Consider the following 18,949-nt stretch of genomic DNA (forward strand, 5'->3'; position numbering starts at 1 on the left):
AGACCCCGCTCTTTGGACAGCATGGACTTTCCATGGGATCACAGCCTCCTCTGGGCTTCCAGCTGCTTTGACTTGGGGTCCTCCACAGCCTCCTCCAAGAGCTGCAGGGACACAGCTGCTCAACCATGGCACCATGGGCTGCAGAGAACTTGCAGCTCTGGCACCTGGACCAGCTTGTCCCACTCTTTCACTGACCTTGGTGTCTGCACGGCTGTTGCTCTCATGTTCTCACTCTTCTGTCCTGGCTGCTGTTGCACACTAACATTTTACCTTTCCTAAATTTTTTATCCCAGACATGTCACCACCATCATTGAGGGGCTCAGCTCTGATCAGAGTGCTCTCTCTGGATCTGGCTCCATCAGACACAGCAGAAATTTCTAGCATCTTCTCTCAGAACCCAATCCTGTAACTCTCCCGCTCCCAAAACCTTGCCTTGCCAATCACTTGAACCCATGACCAGTGCACTTCACCACAATTAAGCTGTAATGTCTACCAAATAAATAAATCTTAAAAAAATATACTGACATTTTATGTTTCTGTTAAGAAAATCTGCAGTGCAGAAATTCCTAGCCTTGAATGTGTTGTGCTTTTCACAACAGCTATTTCCTTTCACTATCAGGCTTTTGTCTGATTTTAGTGGGTCCTGCCGAGAATAAACTTACCATTTGGGAATGTGCAAAATTAAAAGCTTCTGATGAGTTTCACAATAAAGACACTTCTGGTTTTACCTTTCTGTAGCCTTCTCTCTTCCCACTGCTTCACTCAAGTCTAACAGTAACAGTGAGAGAAAATTGTAGGTAGCTGAGGTTTTTCTTACATGCTACTGTCCTCCACAGTATTCCCACACAATTGCTTGGAGAGTAGAAGTAAGAAAACCCTTGGGGTGATTGAGATCAGGACAGTTTAGTAGGGAAGACAAAAGCTGTGCATGCAAGCAGAGCAAAACAAGGAATTAAGTCACCATTTCACATGGGCAGGCAAGTGTTTGGCCATCTCCAGGAGAGCAGGGCTCTATTAGTGTAACACTGACCTGGGAAGACACAAACTCCATCACTCCAAACACCCTCCTTTTCCTTTCCTCCAGCTTTCTGGGGAGATCATGATGTCATCTGCTGTGGAATATCTCATTGAGTTAGTTGGGATCATCTGTCCTGGCTGTCCCAACTCCTTTTGCACCCCCAGCCTGCTCACAGATGGGGAGGATAAGGAGCAGAAAAGTCTTTGTCCCTGTGTAATCCCTGCTCAGCAGTAATGAAAGCATCCCTGAATTATCAACTCTGTTCCAGCACAAAACCCAATCCCAGCCCCATACTATCTACTGTAAAGAAAATTAACTCCACCCCAGCCAAAACTGGATCATTCATTTAATGAGAAAATGATGCTGATAGTGTTTCAGTAGCTTGATGAGAAACAAATAATTTGCTTTTCTGTTCTATGTCAGCATAATACTGGAGTTTTGCCTACTGGTTCTCTTTAATAGCTCTAATGAATGTTCTCTCTAATAGCTTCTCAAGAACAGGTATATTAAGGTCAACGTTGTCCGTGGATAGTGTATTATTAGGGAGAATAATTATTGAGGTTTTGCTTTGTCTGACACTTACAGTAAAGCATTCTTTTCTGACCCCATATCCTACGACATTTTTAAATGCATGTGAAAGTTTCAAGGAGTGAATTTATTTAGGCCTATGCAGCTGATTTCATTAGTCATAAACATATTTCTTTGTAGTTGTTATATGAATGAATTGAGTTTGTGTCATTTTTTTCCTTAAGGTGTTTCCTTTGTTATGTAAAAGTACTGGAGGATTTAATTTTCTTCTATAATAACACCTGTCATTATCTAATGACTCACATTATTTAAAAATGCATTGTGCTTTTGTTTTTCAGCTTCTTTTAAAACACCTTCCCTTCTTACTTCTGTTTTATTTGTAGTGATGACACACACCTCCATTGTAGTTAGGATTGACAATGAGGGGTTTGTTGTCTTTGATCTTCTAATTGTTGAAGCTTAAATTTATTCAGATCTAATATTGACTTTGCCAACCATATTTCTTGCTTTGCAGGAGAATTTGCTCTTTTTTTCCTCTTGATGTAAGAAAATGGTTAATGCCCCTGATAATTAGTGCATGTGATATAATTCTGGTATTGAATTTGTTGCTGTTCTGGGGGATATGCCCTCAGAGCCTGAGGGGTGGTGTACCATTAATCTGTAAAGCACTGGCTGCATTGTGTGTTAGTCTGCTTGTAAGCAGAGATAAGGTGTGATTGTCTGTGCACAGCAGGATTCTCCGTTCTTTTCTGCCATACTGGGCAGAGGAAATCTGTGGTGACAGGAGTTGCTGTAAATGTCTCATGAGAGGGCACATGATCAACATAGCTATCGTTGCAAGGTCACAAGGGTGCTGAGCAGCTTAGGTCTTTATACCTGTGTTGAACTTCCTGAGCATCTGAGTGATGCTGAACCAAGTATTTTCTACGTCTACTTTAAGTAGCACTTAGCTGCTGTCCCAAAAAATTGAAATGTCTGCTTCACAATATACAGAGTAGAGGTGGCAAATTGTATTTATCATCTGAGATTAAGTTATGAAACACTTTAATGTTCAAGTTCGAGGTTTCAGTAATGTAGTAGCTATATGAAAACTCCTCTGTGTGATTTTGGGTCTCTAAAGACAACACATTTCTCTTTTCTTAATTAGGTTTTTATTAATGTGCTGACTCACCCAAAATGTCCATAAGAGAATAATGGAAGCCCCTGAATACCTTGATTTGGATGAAATAGATTTTAGCGATGATATATCGGTAAGTAGAACTCTTATTTTATTTGAAAAATAAATTGTTCAAATTGACATACCCTTAGATATCTAAGTCCTGATGTAAAAAGCAACACTGTTGTTAGAAGCCACACTTCTTTTTACTTCAGATAAAAGAATGTTTAGATAGGTTGAATCTAGAATAAAAATCAGATGTTTTGTAAAGAAAATCTCTCTAAAAAACTTGAAATGAAAACTTGATTCCTTCAGGTAGTAAAAATTACTTACAAAATAAATTAGCTTCATTTCTGGGTTTCTTCTGTATCATTGTGAACGAGCTATTTGTTCTGTAGTGCTAGCCTTAGACACAAAAATTTTAAGCTTACTTTTTTTTAATCTAATGTATTTCAGTTGTAAAAACACTTCTCTCACCTTTGCCCTTTTCACCAGTAGCCATTTCCTAGTACAACTCGATTTTATCAATAGGTGTGATGTGGTAGTGTACAGAAAGAGACAGACTTCAAGAGATGCATGGGCAGCAGTTATCCTTAGTGTCCCAAATAAAACAGCCCTAATTGCAAGAAAAATACTGTGTTACTGTGTTACTTTCTACATTTTTAGTGTTTTTATAGGAGGCACTGGTACTGCATATTTTTCTATTACTCATAATACTGCTTCAATTGCCAGTGTTTCTGCTTTTTGTGCAATAGAGTTGTTGATATGTTCAATGTTTGATAAAAAACAAACTTGAATACATAAATTAAATCTCGTGTAAGAGAATTTGTTAATTCAGATTTCAGATTAAAGTATGCCACCATCTCCTTCTACATGTTTCATAGTTTCATAGTTTGGGGCTTTTTTATTTTTTTATTTTTTTTTTTACAAAGGGCCTGATTTTCCCGTTAGCATTTGGGACTCTTGATTCGTTTTAAAACATTCCAGATGCTTTATTCACTGACAAATTCTTTTTGAAGAGATTTTTTTTGTACCTATTGTACTGTTGAATTTTTATTAAAGCAGAATATGGCAAATGCCCAAAATATTACACGACAATCTTGAGTGAATATGTTATTATGGGCAACTTTCTTTATATTACTGTTATATGCCAGATTATGGCCTGGTATCTGTTTCTATACTCAGTTTTGTAAAACTGTAAAACATAATAGATGTAACCTTTCCATGTCCCTCCCATTGTGGCTGTTGCTGCATACTGGTGGGTTAGGTTACACACTTTTCTGCTGAACAGCTCAGGCTGCCTGCATTAATAGGCTGTTCTTTCAGTGGATACTGAACATTAAATAAAAAATCATCACAAATGATTGAGGTAGCAGTTTTACTCCCTGGTTTAGCAGGTAAGAGGACAAAGGATTTGTTGCCAGAATGCAGATCAACAAGAGAATTCATGGTTACTCTATTCCCTACTCATATCTCATCATACACAGTTTAGAAATACCTGACCTTCATATTTTATCATTAGCCTGCTCTGGTACAAGCAGCTGCATAGCATCTCTATTCATGTTAGCCCTCTAGTTCTAATCCAGTGCAGAAAAGTGCCCAATAATAATGGTGGCAAGAAGGCTGGCAATAATGCACTTCCAAATGTTCCTCATTTAGAAAGCCACTGTATATAGTCCAGACCCTTGTCATCCATTTCAGCAAAACTGACCAAAATGTGATAATCAAAAATATAAACAGAAAGGCAGGAACTTTTTTAAAAAGGCAAATATATATGTAAGTAAGGGAAAGGTGGCGTGAGTTAGGGTTTTTATTTTATTTTCCTTTGGGCTTTTTTTGGTTGTTTTTTTTTTATGCTACATTGTACACAAGAAAAGAAAATTTCTCCAGTATCAATCCTAGAATGGTTTTGGTCAGAAGGGACCTTCAAAGACTGTTCAGTTCCAATCTCCCTGTGATAGGTAGGGATACCTTCCACTAGATCAGGTTGCTCCAAGGCTCCTTGTTATGGATTGACATTGACTGGTTACCAGGTGCCCACCAAGGCACTCTGTCACTCCTACTCCATCAAGAAGCTTGTGCTTTAAGGGGAGGGACACCACTCACCAATTAGTTTCATGGGAAAAAAAGACTCCTCTTGGCAATATTTAATCTATTGCCAATCAAACAGCACAGGATGATGACAAACAAGGACAAATCTAGAAGGACCTCTTCCCCACCCTTCCCTTTTTGCAGTCCCAATTTCACTCCTGAGTGGTTTGCCTTGCTGCCTCGATAAGCACAGGGGGATGGGGGAGGGTGGGGTTTGTATTCAGGTTAAGTACTAGTTTGAAAGCAAACCAGTGAGAGATCCCAAGTTAGGAAATTTAAGTCATAGAAAATTAAAATAAATGCCATAATACAGAAACAGTGACAGAGTCAGAATACAACCTGACACCTCGTCAGTCAGGGTAGCAGTCTAATTAAATGGTGGCTGCAGTCCTCCTGGAGTGACAGATGTGGATCTGTTGAAGCAGTAGAAGGGCTTGATCTTTCTCTGAAGATCCAGTGGTGGTTATGGAGCTCTTGTCCTCTCTGAATTCAGTGGATAAGGCTGCTGGTTGTATTCTAAACCTCAAATTATATCCAGGTAGGAATGTTTGTCTCCTTCTCCCGGGTGGAGCGTCTCACAATGGGATGATGTAATTTTATCAGTCATGCAGAGGGACTCAATGGCCCATTGACAGAAGATATCTCCCTAGAGTTATCAGGGATGAGTCATGAAGGAGATAAGGAACACTGCCCTACCTGGTTTTAACAGCTTATGAAGATGGAGATAGAATACATACTTTTGGGTCCATCTTACATTGTAACCTAAGACAGATTATCACAGTGTTCTGTTCACTCCTCATCCTCTTCATATCTGCACTAGCATGGGGTCCCACCCACTGAAGGCAGTCCTCTGAACTTCTACAGTGCGAATGCTTCCCAAATATGACAGTTCTTCATGGACTGCACCAGCAGTGCATCCTTTCCATGAGATACAATCCTTTGGGAACAGACTGCTCCAGCAATAGTCTCACACGGGGTCACAGTTCCTTCTAGAAAACCTGCTCCTATGTGATCTTCTGTCCACAGGAATTGGCTCCTGCCCGGAGCCTGCTCCAGCACTGTCTTTCCACAGGCTGCAGGTTTCTTCAGTGCACATCTACACACTCCAGTGTGAGCTCTTCTATGGGCTAAGGCTGGATACCTGCTCTACCATGGTATTCTCCTGTGACTGCAGGGAAATCTCTGCTGCAGCACCTGGAACACTGCTTTCCCCTATTTTTTATATAAGCCTCCTTTATATATTGGAATGTCATAAGAAAGTCTCCCTGCAACCTCCTGTTCTCCAGGATGAAGAATCCAGGATCTCTTCACAGAAAGGTGGTCCAGCTCCCTGGCTATTTTTATGATCTTCTTCTGGACGTAGTGAACAAGTCCATGTCTTTTTTGTCCCAACAACCCCTGAGCTGAAGGCAGTACTTCAGGGGGATTCTCCCAAGAATGAAGTCTGCAGAAGGATCACCTCCCTTACTCTGCTGGCCAGACTTTTCATGCAGCCCAGGATATGACTGACTTTTTGGTCTGCAAGCGAGCATTGATAGTTTATGTCAAATTGTTCATCCTCCACTATATCAAGTCCTTCTCTGCAGGGTTTCTCTCAGTATCATAGTCTGTATGGATAACTGGGCATTGCTCTGATAAATGGACACTTGGACACATGGATACAGGATCTTAACTTCTTGAACTTACTGATGTTCACATGGGCCCACACCACAACCCATCCCAAGCTCGCTCTGGATGGCATTCCATCCCTGCAGCAAATCAATCACTCAGCTTGGTGTCATGTGAAAACTTGCTTAGAGTGCTCCTGATCCCATCATCTGTATCCTTAACAATGATATTAAATGCTGTTTGTTGCACTATGCATCCTTGAGGGATACCTCTCGTTGAGTTTCACTTGGTGATTGAGCTGTTGATTGGAACTCATTGGACATGGACAGTTCCTTGTCCATCTATCCATCAAACCCAGTCTCTCCAAATTAGAGGCAAGGAGGTTATACTTGGATACAGTGTGCCAACGGTGTTACAGAAGCTGATGCAGAGGACGTCTGTAGCTCTCTTACTTGATTGTAGGAGGCCACTGTGTTAGTCAAGCACAATTTTCCCTTTGTGAAGCTATGCTGGCTATCTCTAATCACCTCTCTGCCATCCGTATGAATCAGCATAACTTCCAGGAGGATCTCTCCCATGCTCTTACTGGGTACTGAGGCATGGCTGACCTACTAGGAGTTCCTGGGGCCCTTCTTTTCATCTTTGTTAAAGGAGAATGTGATACTCACTTTTATCCAGTCATTTGAGACTGACTGCGATCACTGTTAAAATATTACTGAGAGTGGCTTAGCAGCTGCATCTACCAGCTCCATCAGGGTTCTGGAATGCAGATATGGTGCTTATTTTATCAACTAAGATGGTTCCATTCCTGGTCTAAATGGTATGGTATATCTGACTGCAGTTTAGACAGCAGAATGGGTTTTTGTTCACATTAAACAAAAGTAATATTCTGTCTGCAGTGACATTAAGCAACCCAGCTGAATATTTTAATTTATTTCTTCATTAATAACTGCTCACAGAAAGGAAGGAGAGAAAAAAACCTCAGGTTACGTTAAATGATAGATACATTATCAAATGTATGTTTTATGCTTTCACCTTTTTCCTATTTATCCTGATTTTGACTATAAATTTATTCCTGCTCTTAAGTTTTATGCTGTTGATATGGTTACCTGAAGGTTTCCTACCCCTTTGATTGAAATGTAGGATTTACATTGCACTGGCAAATTGAGAAAATTAAAACAATTTTATTTTTCAGTCTACAGAAATAATACAAGATAACCTCATCATAACCAGAGTTCTTCATGCTAAGATACTTGTAAACTCTTACAGATTGACTGTATAGATAATTTCCCTGATCATTCTCTTAGCTCTGTATGAATGAAAGCCAGGCTCAGTGGTGCCAGTGTGAGACTGTGCCTAATTTAAAGGTTTGTGCAATGCAAGTGCAGTAATTGAGTTCAGGTCTAAGTAAACAGCTGCTCATTCACCAGGTATTTGGAACAGCTTTAAAAATACCTTGTGAATGCTTGCCTGGCAGGGAAAACATAGACTATGCATGGTCAGGAGTATGCCCAAGCTGCTTGCCTTCCTTTTACTCAATGTAGGGCTCCTCCTGAGCCTGCTGCACCCTTCCTTGGCCACAGGAAGAGCTGGGTCACCCCCCAGGCTTACACACAGCTGGACTCTGCCTACCCAGCCACCAGTCCTGCTGGGCTCAGCATGCAGGGTCCTACATTGCTCTGCAGGCACAATCATTAGCAGCAGCTGATTGATTTATTTGCCATCCAGCTGAAGCTCGCTCTTACATCTCTGTCTTTTCTTCCTTTCTCTCATTTCAGAATGAAGCAAAATGCAGATGTCCACTAAGTTGTTCCTGGAAGTGTTAGTTTCAGACAGACATTTTGTACCCCTAACAGTACTAGTGGTGTCTGTATAAGTCCCCTTTGAAGCTAAAGGGAAGAATAACAGATCAAGTGTCTATATAAGACGCACAACACATAGCACAAGTAATCAGTGCTCCAAAGATGCTCATCACAGCTGTAAGAAGGATATTTAGTCTGGGGAGATGATATTTCCTGCATGCATCATACCAGTCTAATCTCTTTCCTTGTCTGTTTTTTTGTTTTGAAGCTGCTTAAATTGACACTACTATTGAGAAAAATCTTCCTGCCACATCAGGCCAAGTATTGTTCCCTTACTCTTTCTCAGTATAACCTGCTATTCCCAAATAAATGTCTCAGAAATATGGTGGCATTGCACAGTTAATAAGTTATTAAGAAAATGCATTGTGAAATTAATTAATAGGCTTTTAATATCAATGGAGGGTTATGTTTTCCACTATCACAAATAAACGGAAATGACACTATTTACTTGGAAACACTTGGAAAAAAATTAGCTGTAATATGGAGGAAGGTGCTTGTTTTCAGTATCAAAATGAAAACAAAGAGCTGTGCATTTAGGATCAGGACAGAGTCATTGGTGTCTTTATTTAGTCAAGATCATTGGTGGTAGTAAATGATTTGAGTTCTAATCTGCATGGGCATGGTCCTTCATGCTTTTAGGAGTGTCATGGTCATGACAACGTGTTCTGAGAGTCTCACTATACATAAATACATACAGTTTAGCACTTTGCATTTAGGATACAACAGAATGTATCCTAATTCCTAAGAATGTTGTAAAGTAATTCTTGTTTCTTAATTTACTTGGATTTTTTACTGTTTTGTATAATATTTCTCTGCTACTACTCATGATCAGTTGTTTCTTCTTCCTGATACTTTGAGAACCCAAGTGCATCTGCAAGTGGTGGACCAGTGGCACAGAGCAGAACAGCACTATTAAAGATATTTTTCCTCATGTGTGTAATTTAAAATTCATTGCATTAAAATTTTTAAACCATGTGGAATTTAAAAAGTCAGCATTGGCATTAATTCAGATTCTGTAGCACAGTGTTACATAATGAACAAATGTATTGTATTATATGGGAAATCCCATTTTTCCCTGAATTAGCAATGTCTGTTGGAAAAAGCTGGGAATATCTTGCATTTGCATGGAATACTTCCTACTGCCTCTTCACTCATTTGCTGCTGATACTGCTCTTCCATCTTACAAAGTTCTTTAGGGGCTTATTAGAATTCATTATTTCAGGTTGGACATAGGCAGGCCTTAAATGTAGAAAAGGAACCCAGACATCAAACAGTAATCAAATATTCCATTGCATGTGATATCTTAGGAACAAGCTCTTCATTTGTTATTGAATGTCACCATCAACCACAACAGACTTTAATTAAATACCCAAGATCACAGTAAGCATGGACTAACAAAGTCACATGATGTGCTGAGCTCTTTCATTGACAGTTATGCCCTTGGACATGGTCCTCAGCTCTGGCTGACGTGGTTACTCCAATGGTGAAATGTGAGAAGTGGAGTTTAATTTTGTATGGAAAAAAATTTGAAATTATTGAATGAAGAGTTGGAAGTAATTAATTTTAAGTGCTGTTGAATAAGCATTAAGTTTTAAATTCTGTTCCAAGGAAGAGTTGCAGTTTCAACTTCTTTTGATGTCCTGTGTAACCTTGAAATTTACAGTGAAAGAAAAGCTGGAAAACATTACTGTTGATTAGAACTGGAGCTAGATATGTGAGAAATCAGTTATAGTGGGAAGAGCTAGAAATTGATTGTTTTTTATGGTTGGAAAAGGTCCACTTGAAAAAGTAATTTTAGTTGCTTTCTGGACCAAAAGTTGGTTCTTTACATTTTAACCACAAAATACAGAAGGCAGAAATGTAAATTTGCAGAAGTCATTGAGAACAGAGGTAAGTGGAAGGAAATCTGTTAGTGAACTCAAATCAATATTACTAAAATGCATAACAAATTTATAAACATTCAGTAGATTTTTTGTGGTGAGATGACTAACTGAATACGTTTTAGAGCAATGTTGAAACAGAAAAAAATCTGTTGTTCCAAGAACAGAAAAAAGACAAAAAGAAAGACAGCTTTCTGGTTTTGAAGTTGCCTGACAAAACACATAGCAATAGAATGCAAAAGGCCTCTTTCTAATTGAATTACAAACTGTGTAATAGTTTAAACTGCAACAGCTGGTCCTATGAAACTACCATATTCCTTGGAGACATGCTCCTTGGATTCTTTTAAGATCCTTACTAGACCAGTTCAAGATTGCATTCTAAGTCTTTGTGCTGAAATAGCAAGATGTATAGCTTAACAGCTCAGGCTTTATTAAACAATAACTAAAGTGAGGCCCAGCACATGGGTTTGTCCATGTCTGTTTAAGTTGTATTAATTTGTCTTTAGTAGCATCCTTCTCCCTGTCTTGGCTCTGTTCTTTCTTGCTTTAGGCTGTCACATTGCAAAGCAGTCACAGCCTTATAGACAACCCCTTGTTTAATGGGGATTGGAACCACTGGGTACTTCTGGAGTGCTGCTACGCATTTTAATTAATAAGTTCAGTGTTGATCCTGGGAATACTTACGAGGGTTTCTTCTTGTGGTTTAGGTTTCTCAATACATATCTTAATTAGGTCAGCGAGGGAAAAAGGAGGGCCTGGGAGGTTTTCTATCTAGGCTTAATGAAGTAACTATAATCACTTGAGTAAAAGTCTTAAACTTGCACCAGAAAAGTTCATTACTCTGCAATTGGTCATATGAGCTTGAATTCAGATTATTTTGAAGGAGATTGCCAGCTGTGCTTTAGAAACATGTCAAACACTGAATGACAAACTGTCAGCAAAACTCAAGACAATGTATCACCATTTCTTTTTTGTGTGCAAAGTTCATATGGTTTTATATGTAGTTGTTTTGCTTCACTGGTCAACAGCACACCAACGAAAAATACCTCTTTCTTTGAAAACATATGGTGTTTATGTATTCTTAGAAAAATTTCAGTTGTGCTAATCCTAAATGCTTTTTTTCTACGTAAGTTTCCAAAATACTGTTTTTATTAGGGTCTTTTTTGTATAAGCCAATGTAATTGATATTTCATTCATAGACATAATGATTTTCATTTGTTTAAGTGGAGATTCCTGTAACATTTAAACATTTAATTAAGGAAGACTTGCTATAAAGCAACTGCATATCAGAATGTATGGTTTTATAACACTGGATCCCATGTCTTTCCAAAGGTATTCCATAGGTATATAAACTAAAAAATTTGGTTTAGTAAAGTGCCTGTGGTACCTCTGGGGATTTTTTTCCCATTTTTGAATGGTTAATGCAGTGAATAACATTCTGATTCATATCAGATGAGTTTTGTCACATCAAAATAATAATTAAAGTTTGCTTTAATGAAGACCAGGTTAGAGAAAAGAGCCTGACGTCTGATATGTGTGGGTACACACACCCCTCTCTGAAATCATACCTCTACAGTGCAGATATTCTGCATCCCTTTTACATATTGATTTGTGACAGCTTGAATTCTAATTTTTAAACATGGTAATTGTTGACGTGCAGCACCATAATCATAAGAGGTGGGCAAAGTGGGACCCGTGAAGTTTATGATGAAGCCTGAATGTAGTCTGAACTCTGATATGTCTCTCATTGTGTTGCATTGTATTTGTGCCTTTAATAATAATAACCTGCAGGAAGGAGAAATCTGAGGTTAGGAGGTGCTTTACTCCAGCTTTGAAAATCTGTTTCGTTTGTCTCAGGGTGGGAAAATAAAGCAGCGCCATCTGCTTTTCTCATGCAACATAAGAACTCCATCAGGCTGCCAGAAGCAGCCTTGTAGATTTTCATAGTGTCCATGACGCTTGAACTCCTTGAAAACCTTACTTTTTATATTTTTTAATTATTACCTCTATACATTTTTTCTCCTTTTTTGCAGTATTCTGTAACTTCTCTCAAGACCATCCCAGAATTATGTAGAAGGTGTGATTCACAAAATGAAGACAGATCAGGTATGATGCCCATTTCTGTCCACCCATTATATTCTAGCCTTTTTTTAAAATCATGTACAATTTGGCAACAATAGCTTCTTGGCAGTGTCCTGTTGTTTTGTTTTTTCTCATTTATGTACAGTGTTCTGGAAACATGAATTTCTTTTTTTCTCAACAGATGTTAGTTCATTAGAAGGAAAGAAAGTTCCAAAAAAGGATTTGGCTATATACAGATAAATGTAGGGCTTCATCTCAGCAGCTCCAAACCACAGTATGCGCAACAATTTACTTGAAAACCCGAGAAACCATTGGTGACAAGACGTAATAATGTAGGCGCCAATGAAAAAATGTTGGATACATTTACTGCCCATATGGCCACGACCAGTCTGAGGGATGATGTTTTGCCAGAGTCTGAAACTGTATCAAGGATGCTACATGATAGAAGCTACTCTAAGGCATGCTGTAATAGTTAAGATTAAAGCTGAGTTTTTTAGTTTAATAGTGTAAACTAAATGAAGAATCATGGCATATAGATGAGAAACAGCTGGAGACCTTCCCCCTGCCCCCTGACAAAAAGTGCATTCAGCATTGTTTTTCACTCTGTAAATCAGATTAATCCTCTTTTATTTTTCTCTTCCTGATGGAGGAGAAATGTATTGGTAAGAGAAGCATTTTTGTTGAGCTATGAAAAGTTTATTGTGCTTTTTGATCCCTTAATTGAACTTTTGTTAATGTTGTTTCATCAAGTAATTTTATAACAGAAATGGGAGATCTGGAATTCATGGGATGATACAAGGACAAGAACCATGCTATACTTCAGCAGCTTTTATTTCTGTATTTCCTTTCAGACTTTTAAAAATTTCTATTGTGTTTAACTTAAGTGGAAACTTTCTGATTGCTATTTCTTCTAACAGATTTATTAAAGGCCAGGTCACCACATGCCACTGTCTTTGGCATATAAGGAGAAGCAAAGCTCTCCTTAAAATGCTTTACTGCCCACACAGGGCAAAGCAGTGATTGCACAGTGTTACTTGTTACAAGCAAAAGCAGGGAAGTGTAAAGGGTGAAGACTCCTGATCCACCCCCCTCAAACTGCCCTATCTCCTTCTACCCTAGTGTCCCCCCATCCTCCCTCCCCCACCCTCCCCTCCATCCTCCCCTCCATATTCTCCTCTTCCTTCCTATCCTCCCCTATTACACCCTTCTATCCTTCCCCTGCCTCATCCCTATCCCTTTTCTTTTCTCTTCTTCCTTCCTTCTTGCTGGTTCTTCCCCCCTTCCTCATCCCTTGCATCTTGCCATCTTCCCCCTTTGTTCCATTTCCTTCCCTCTTTCTTCCTGTCTCCTTCCCTTCTTTCCCATTCTTACTCCCACTCTCCCTGATCTCTCCCTGTTTTCCTATTGTCACACCATTCCACACTATTCTTCTCCCAGTCTTCTCTCATTCCTCCTGCCTCCTTCTCTCCTTCTTTCCTCTTCTTCACCCACTTCCTCATCCTTCTGCTCCTCCTTCTTCCCTGTCATTCTCCATAGCATTGAATCCCCCGTTGCTCCCCACATGCTTCCACCAATCTCTCCCACATTCCTCCTCCCATTCTTCTTTCTTCATTTAAAATAGTAAGGATGAAATACTGGTTATGAGCTCTTGCTTTGTATTGTAGAATGCTGACAAATTACTGTGTATCTCTCTTGTTCCATGGTTGCCTCTGCAGACAGATGTTTTTTGATTACGATTTTAATTACATCAGTACTCATCTATTCCCTTGAAAAGGGGTTGACAGAAGCAAGTACAGGGATTGCTGGAAGACAATAGTAGCTCTGGGGAGTGTGCCATTGGAAGTCAATTGCAGATTTGTTAAAAGTCTTGAGTAAAAAAGAGGTCTTTACACTGATAGTATTATTAGCAAAGTGGAAACAGTCCTAAGAGCTGGGTTTTCTTGCTACTTACCGCTTACTTTTGTCAATAGGAGATAGTACTGAAATATTTTTATTTTTACTCTATTTAATCACTGAGTACTAATATAGTGTTGAACAGGAGTGTATCATTTTACATGTCTGTACAGACTTCAGTATCTCCAGTCTTGAAATATCAACAGAGCTGGATTCGTCAACATTGTGTAAGGCCCTATTTGGTAACTTTTCATAGTTGCTTTTGACAAAGTCTTTTGCCTTCACTATACAACGCATCATTAAAATAATGTTGTCAAAGTATTGATGATGTGTGCTTTTTTTTATGAAAATAGATTATAAATCTTTCATACCATAGCATAAAGCATTCATACTATTTAATTTTTGCATTCCACTGTTAATTCAAGTAGTTACAAATAAAAGAACTCAGAGATTTTACAAAGAGCTGATCCAGCTTTCTATCTCATATTGCCTTCTGCTTAGTTAGAAGTTGCATTTCTCCTTTAAAACTGAGTGTACTGTGAAAGTAGAACTATCCAAGAATTATTTTTTTAGAACTAAAAGATAAGCAAATGTTGACAATAGATAAAACATGTCATAGTCTAAAAAGCAGTTGTCTGTCAACTTCGTCTCAGGAAAATACTTAGTTCACTAAGACAATTAAGACAAAATTATGAAGAAAGTAAGATTCAACTTTACACTTGAGAAAATAATGATATAGACATAGACACAGACATACACATACACATACACATACACATACACATACACATACACATACACATACACATACACATACACATACACATACATATATATAAGCATATATATATGTATATATAAATGTATATATATGTATATATACATATATATATAGATTTACATACACACAACTGTGTTCACCAACAGGATTGCTAGAACAGATGTAAACCAAACCAGTTCCTCATTATTGGATTACTTAACTATATGGCTAATAATGTGGAAGTGCTACTATTCATTTTTTGCAGATAAGTTTGGTAAGTAGCCTTGTCCTTCCAATTTTCTTTCCCCCTTTCATGTAAACATTGAATAATAAGTTAGTATCATAAGAAAGTATTTGCTTACATTGTTTTCAAATTACTCCAAGCACTTTTAATCCTAGGCAGATACTGGTGTTTAGAAGTCAGTGAGTCTTCTCAAGCATTTCACATAATTCCTTCAGCAGATTTATTTTATTTATTTTTTTTTAAACTATTTCTGACTGTCTGTAACTTTTGCTCAAATTACTTGTTCTTTTGAAAAGGGAGATATTAGAAAGTCTGACAAATGTTTTCCCAGTTTGTAATTTTTCCTCATTGAAATGCCACTACCATCTACCTCCCTTTATTGGACAGCACTGGCTGATGGTGTGTATTGTTGGCAGGGTCCTGTTCCTGCCTCTCTCTTTTGCAAGATGTGCATGGCAGTCATGCAGCAGCACAGTCTCAGTTCTGACTCAGAATCAAAGAATCACAGAATAGATTGAGTTGGAAGGGACCCACAAGGATCATCACAGTCCAGCTCCTGGCTCTGCACAGGAGGACACCCCGAGAGCATTGTCCAAACACTTCCTGAGCTCTGTCAGGCTGATGCTGTGACAGCTTCCCTGGGAGCCTCTTCAGTGCCCAAACACCCTCTGGGTGAAGAACATTTTCCTGATATCAAACTGTCCAAGTTTAGGACAAAACTGGGGAAAAGCCTCCAAAGGAGCCCCCCAGAATAAACCCCCTCACAATTCCTCCCCCCCACTGGGCTCGGAGAGAATTTTACTCGGGGGGAAAAGTGAAAAAAACTTGTTTATTAACAAACACAAGAAAAAACACTTCCCAGCAACAGGAAAGTACAATCCCAGATGACAAAAGAAATGTTTTCACCGAAGTGAGAGACGGTCGCTGCTGGGAAGGGCGAGAAGCTTCTTGGGCAGGCTCCGGAGGCAGTCTCTGGTGTCCAGGTCCCGTCCGGAGCCGGTACAGATCTTGGAGCTGAAGGAGAGAAGGGGGAGGGGAAGGCAGCAGCCGGAGCAGAGCCGGGGCAGCAGCAGCGGGGCAGAAGCAGTGGCCGGGGTAGCTAGCAAGCGCGCAGCAAGCAGCAGCAGCAGCAGCAGCAGCAGCAGCAGCAGCAGGGCAAGCCAAGCAGCCCAGCTCCCGGGGCACCACCCCCCCGGGGGGAAAGGGCACCGGCGGCAGCTCCATGCAGACAGAGAGGTGTGGGGGCGGGAGAGGAGCAGACACAACACCAACCCAGGACACAAACTCAACCTCTCCTGACAGAGTTTCATGCCATTCTCTTGAGTCCTGTCCCTGCCCCACAGAGCAGGGATCAGTGCCTGCCCCTCCTGCTCCCTCACAAGAAGCTGTGACTGCAGTGAGGTCTCCCCTCAGTCTCCTCCAGGCTGAACAGACCAAGTGCCCTCAGCCCCTCCTCACACGGCTTCCCCTCCAAACCCTTCACACCCTCACGGCTCCTTTGGACACTCTCTGACAGCTCAGTGTCTTTGTGTTGTGGCACCCAGAGCTGCCCCAGCACTGGAGGTGAGGCTGCCCCAGCTCAGAGCAGAGCAGGACAATCCCCTCCCTTGCCCGGCTGTGATGCTGTGCCTGATGCCACCAGGACAGGCTTGTTCCTCCTGGCTGCCAGGGCACTGCTGGCTCATGTTCACCTTGTCATCAACCAGGAACCCTAGGGCACTTTCCATGGCTCTGCTCTCCAGCCTCTCATTCCCCAGTCTGTCTGCACATCCAGGGTTTCCCCACCCTAGGTGCAGAATTTGGCATATCCCCTTGTCGAATTTCATACAGTTGGTAACTGCCCAAACCTCTAATTTGTTGAAGTCTCTCTGCAGGGCTTCTCTGTCTTCAGATGGAGTAACCAGCTCTTCCTAATTCTGTATCATCTGCATCTTACTTAGTTTTCCTTCAAGTTCTGCATCCAGGTCCCTTATGACTTCTCTGAGTCCCTAGATTTAGGGAATTCTGACTCAGGAAAATTCCAAGAGATCCTTGGAGCCAAAGTGTATGTGCCAGTACCCCCAGACTACTAGAGGAAAGATACATGGTATTGGCAAAAAAACTGCAGGGAAAAGGAAAATTGTGGTTTATCCACAATAAAGCGTGATTAAGGGAAATTGTTTTTTCAACAATCATTCATGAAGATAATGATCTTTTAGGTAGCATAATAACCACTAAAGTGGACATTATTTCAGTTCTTTAGAGCAAGGTGCTAATTAACGCTAAGACTGGGTTTAAGCTCTGTACAGGCCATTTACTTAAGAGCTGTACTCAATGATCTGTGTGGATCCCTTCCAGCTCAGAATATATTCTGTGATTCTGTAATTTTTTTATCTTCAAAAATAGAAAATTAAAGAGTGTGGTTTAGAAATGGACCTAGCTAGCACATTTTTCCTGAAATGAGGTGTTCGCCAGAATGTCCACTGGTTTCCAGCACTGTTTAATACAGACTGATGAGCTGAAACAGATATCAGTCCTTTATGCTTTCATTATTAAGCATGAAATTGGTTACATCCTTTCTGGGCAAATTTTCTAAGGACACTTGAACAAATGGTTCAAGACAACTGTGTTCAGCTGAAGTGTATTCTGTTATCTGTGACAACTTTCGCTTGTCATTAAATGAATGTTTCAAGTGAAGGCAATATACTTCTCTATATCTTTATTCAAAGATTGGTAAAAACAAATTCACTTTTAATGTCCAGCTATATGTTATCCTTCTGCACTGCTTTATTCATTCCCAAAGAAATTGCCATTTGAAAAATTATTCAAAATACTAGTTTCCTAATTGAGAAAAATAAATAAATTAATGAACATAAAGTTACAGAAAATTTCCATCTCAAGATCTTGGTAGTTTTTAGTTGTATGGGAAAATAAAGTAAAATTTGATTTAGAATCAATGTTAAAAGGCATCTATTTCAAGACTTTTTCTCCAAATATCTCACAGGTAAATATGTATGGAACAGTACAATATTGATTGGATCATTCCTTGGTAGAATACTGAAGAATTTTCTTAGTAAAAAACCATTTGTGCTAGCTACATACTAGTTCTTTTCCTACCCAATTTTTGCAATCTCCCTTTTCCTTTTTGTGCCAGAATGACCTCTTCTGTTTTTTTATTAGAACTTTGATTGCTACCTTCCTTTTAAGTCCATAGGTCTGTCTATACAAGAGTAAACCAAATTTATTGATTTCAAAGTTTTCTTTGCCTTTCCTATATTCTCTACTTGAGAATAACAGCTTTTGTATTATTCTTCCTCAAGCCAAGATAAGAAAAAAAAATTCATTCACTGAGACACATAATGTTTGAATTACCTGGGAAAGGTGCACTGTTGTTTAAAAGCATTAATTATTACTTATCCTGTATACACTTTCTTTCTTCTTTATAGTGACTTGAGATTCCACTTAAATGGGAACAAAACTTCTCCATTCTTATCTGTGCAGGATTGTTTTTTAATTCAGGTTCTCATGTTTACATTAAAAAACTCTAATATGTATTCCTGGTATAGGTTATTGATACGTTAAAACTGTAAAACAGTGCCACCTTCAGTCAGAATGAATTCAGTTAAATACGAGTTTTGTGATATTAATAAAGGAGTAAATGGATATTCAGATCTGTCTCTGATTATCAGTTGATTTGCAAGAGACAACCCTTCCTCTATCATATAGAGCCCACATACTTCTGTAAGTGTTGGAGATACATTGGTGATAACAACCATGAATTTTTGGAAAGTTTCTCTAGTGTAGTCAACACCTCAGCACCTGTATACAGAGTCAGAATCACAGTGCCT

The 18,949-nt window shown here is 39.4% G+C and overlaps 1 protein-coding gene across 2 annotated transcripts in view; it reads left to right on the top strand.

The window, feature by feature from the left end:
• SNCAIP (synuclein alpha interacting protein) overlaps positions 1-18,949 on the top strand; it is an 89,340-nt gene that overhangs the window by 32,894 nt on the left and 37,497 nt on the right. For both annotated transcript variants that reach the window (XM_056514346.1, XM_056514347.1), the window contains exons 2-3: positions 2,694-2,796; positions 12,177-12,249. In XM_056514346.1, coding sequence (XP_056370321.1) covers positions 2,740-2,796; positions 12,177-12,249 — 130 coding nt within the window. In that variant the 5' untranslated portion in view covers positions 2,694-2,739. The remainder of the gene's footprint in view (positions 1-2,693; positions 2,797-12,176; positions 12,250-18,949) is intronic.

This window comes from Oenanthe melanoleuca, chromosome Z (genome assembly GCF_029582105.1).
Source record: "Oenanthe melanoleuca isolate GR-GAL-2019-014 chromosome Z, OMel1.0, whole genome shotgun sequence".
NCBI classification, from domain to species: domain Eukaryota; kingdom Metazoa; phylum Chordata; class Aves; order Passeriformes; family Muscicapidae; genus Oenanthe; species Oenanthe melanoleuca.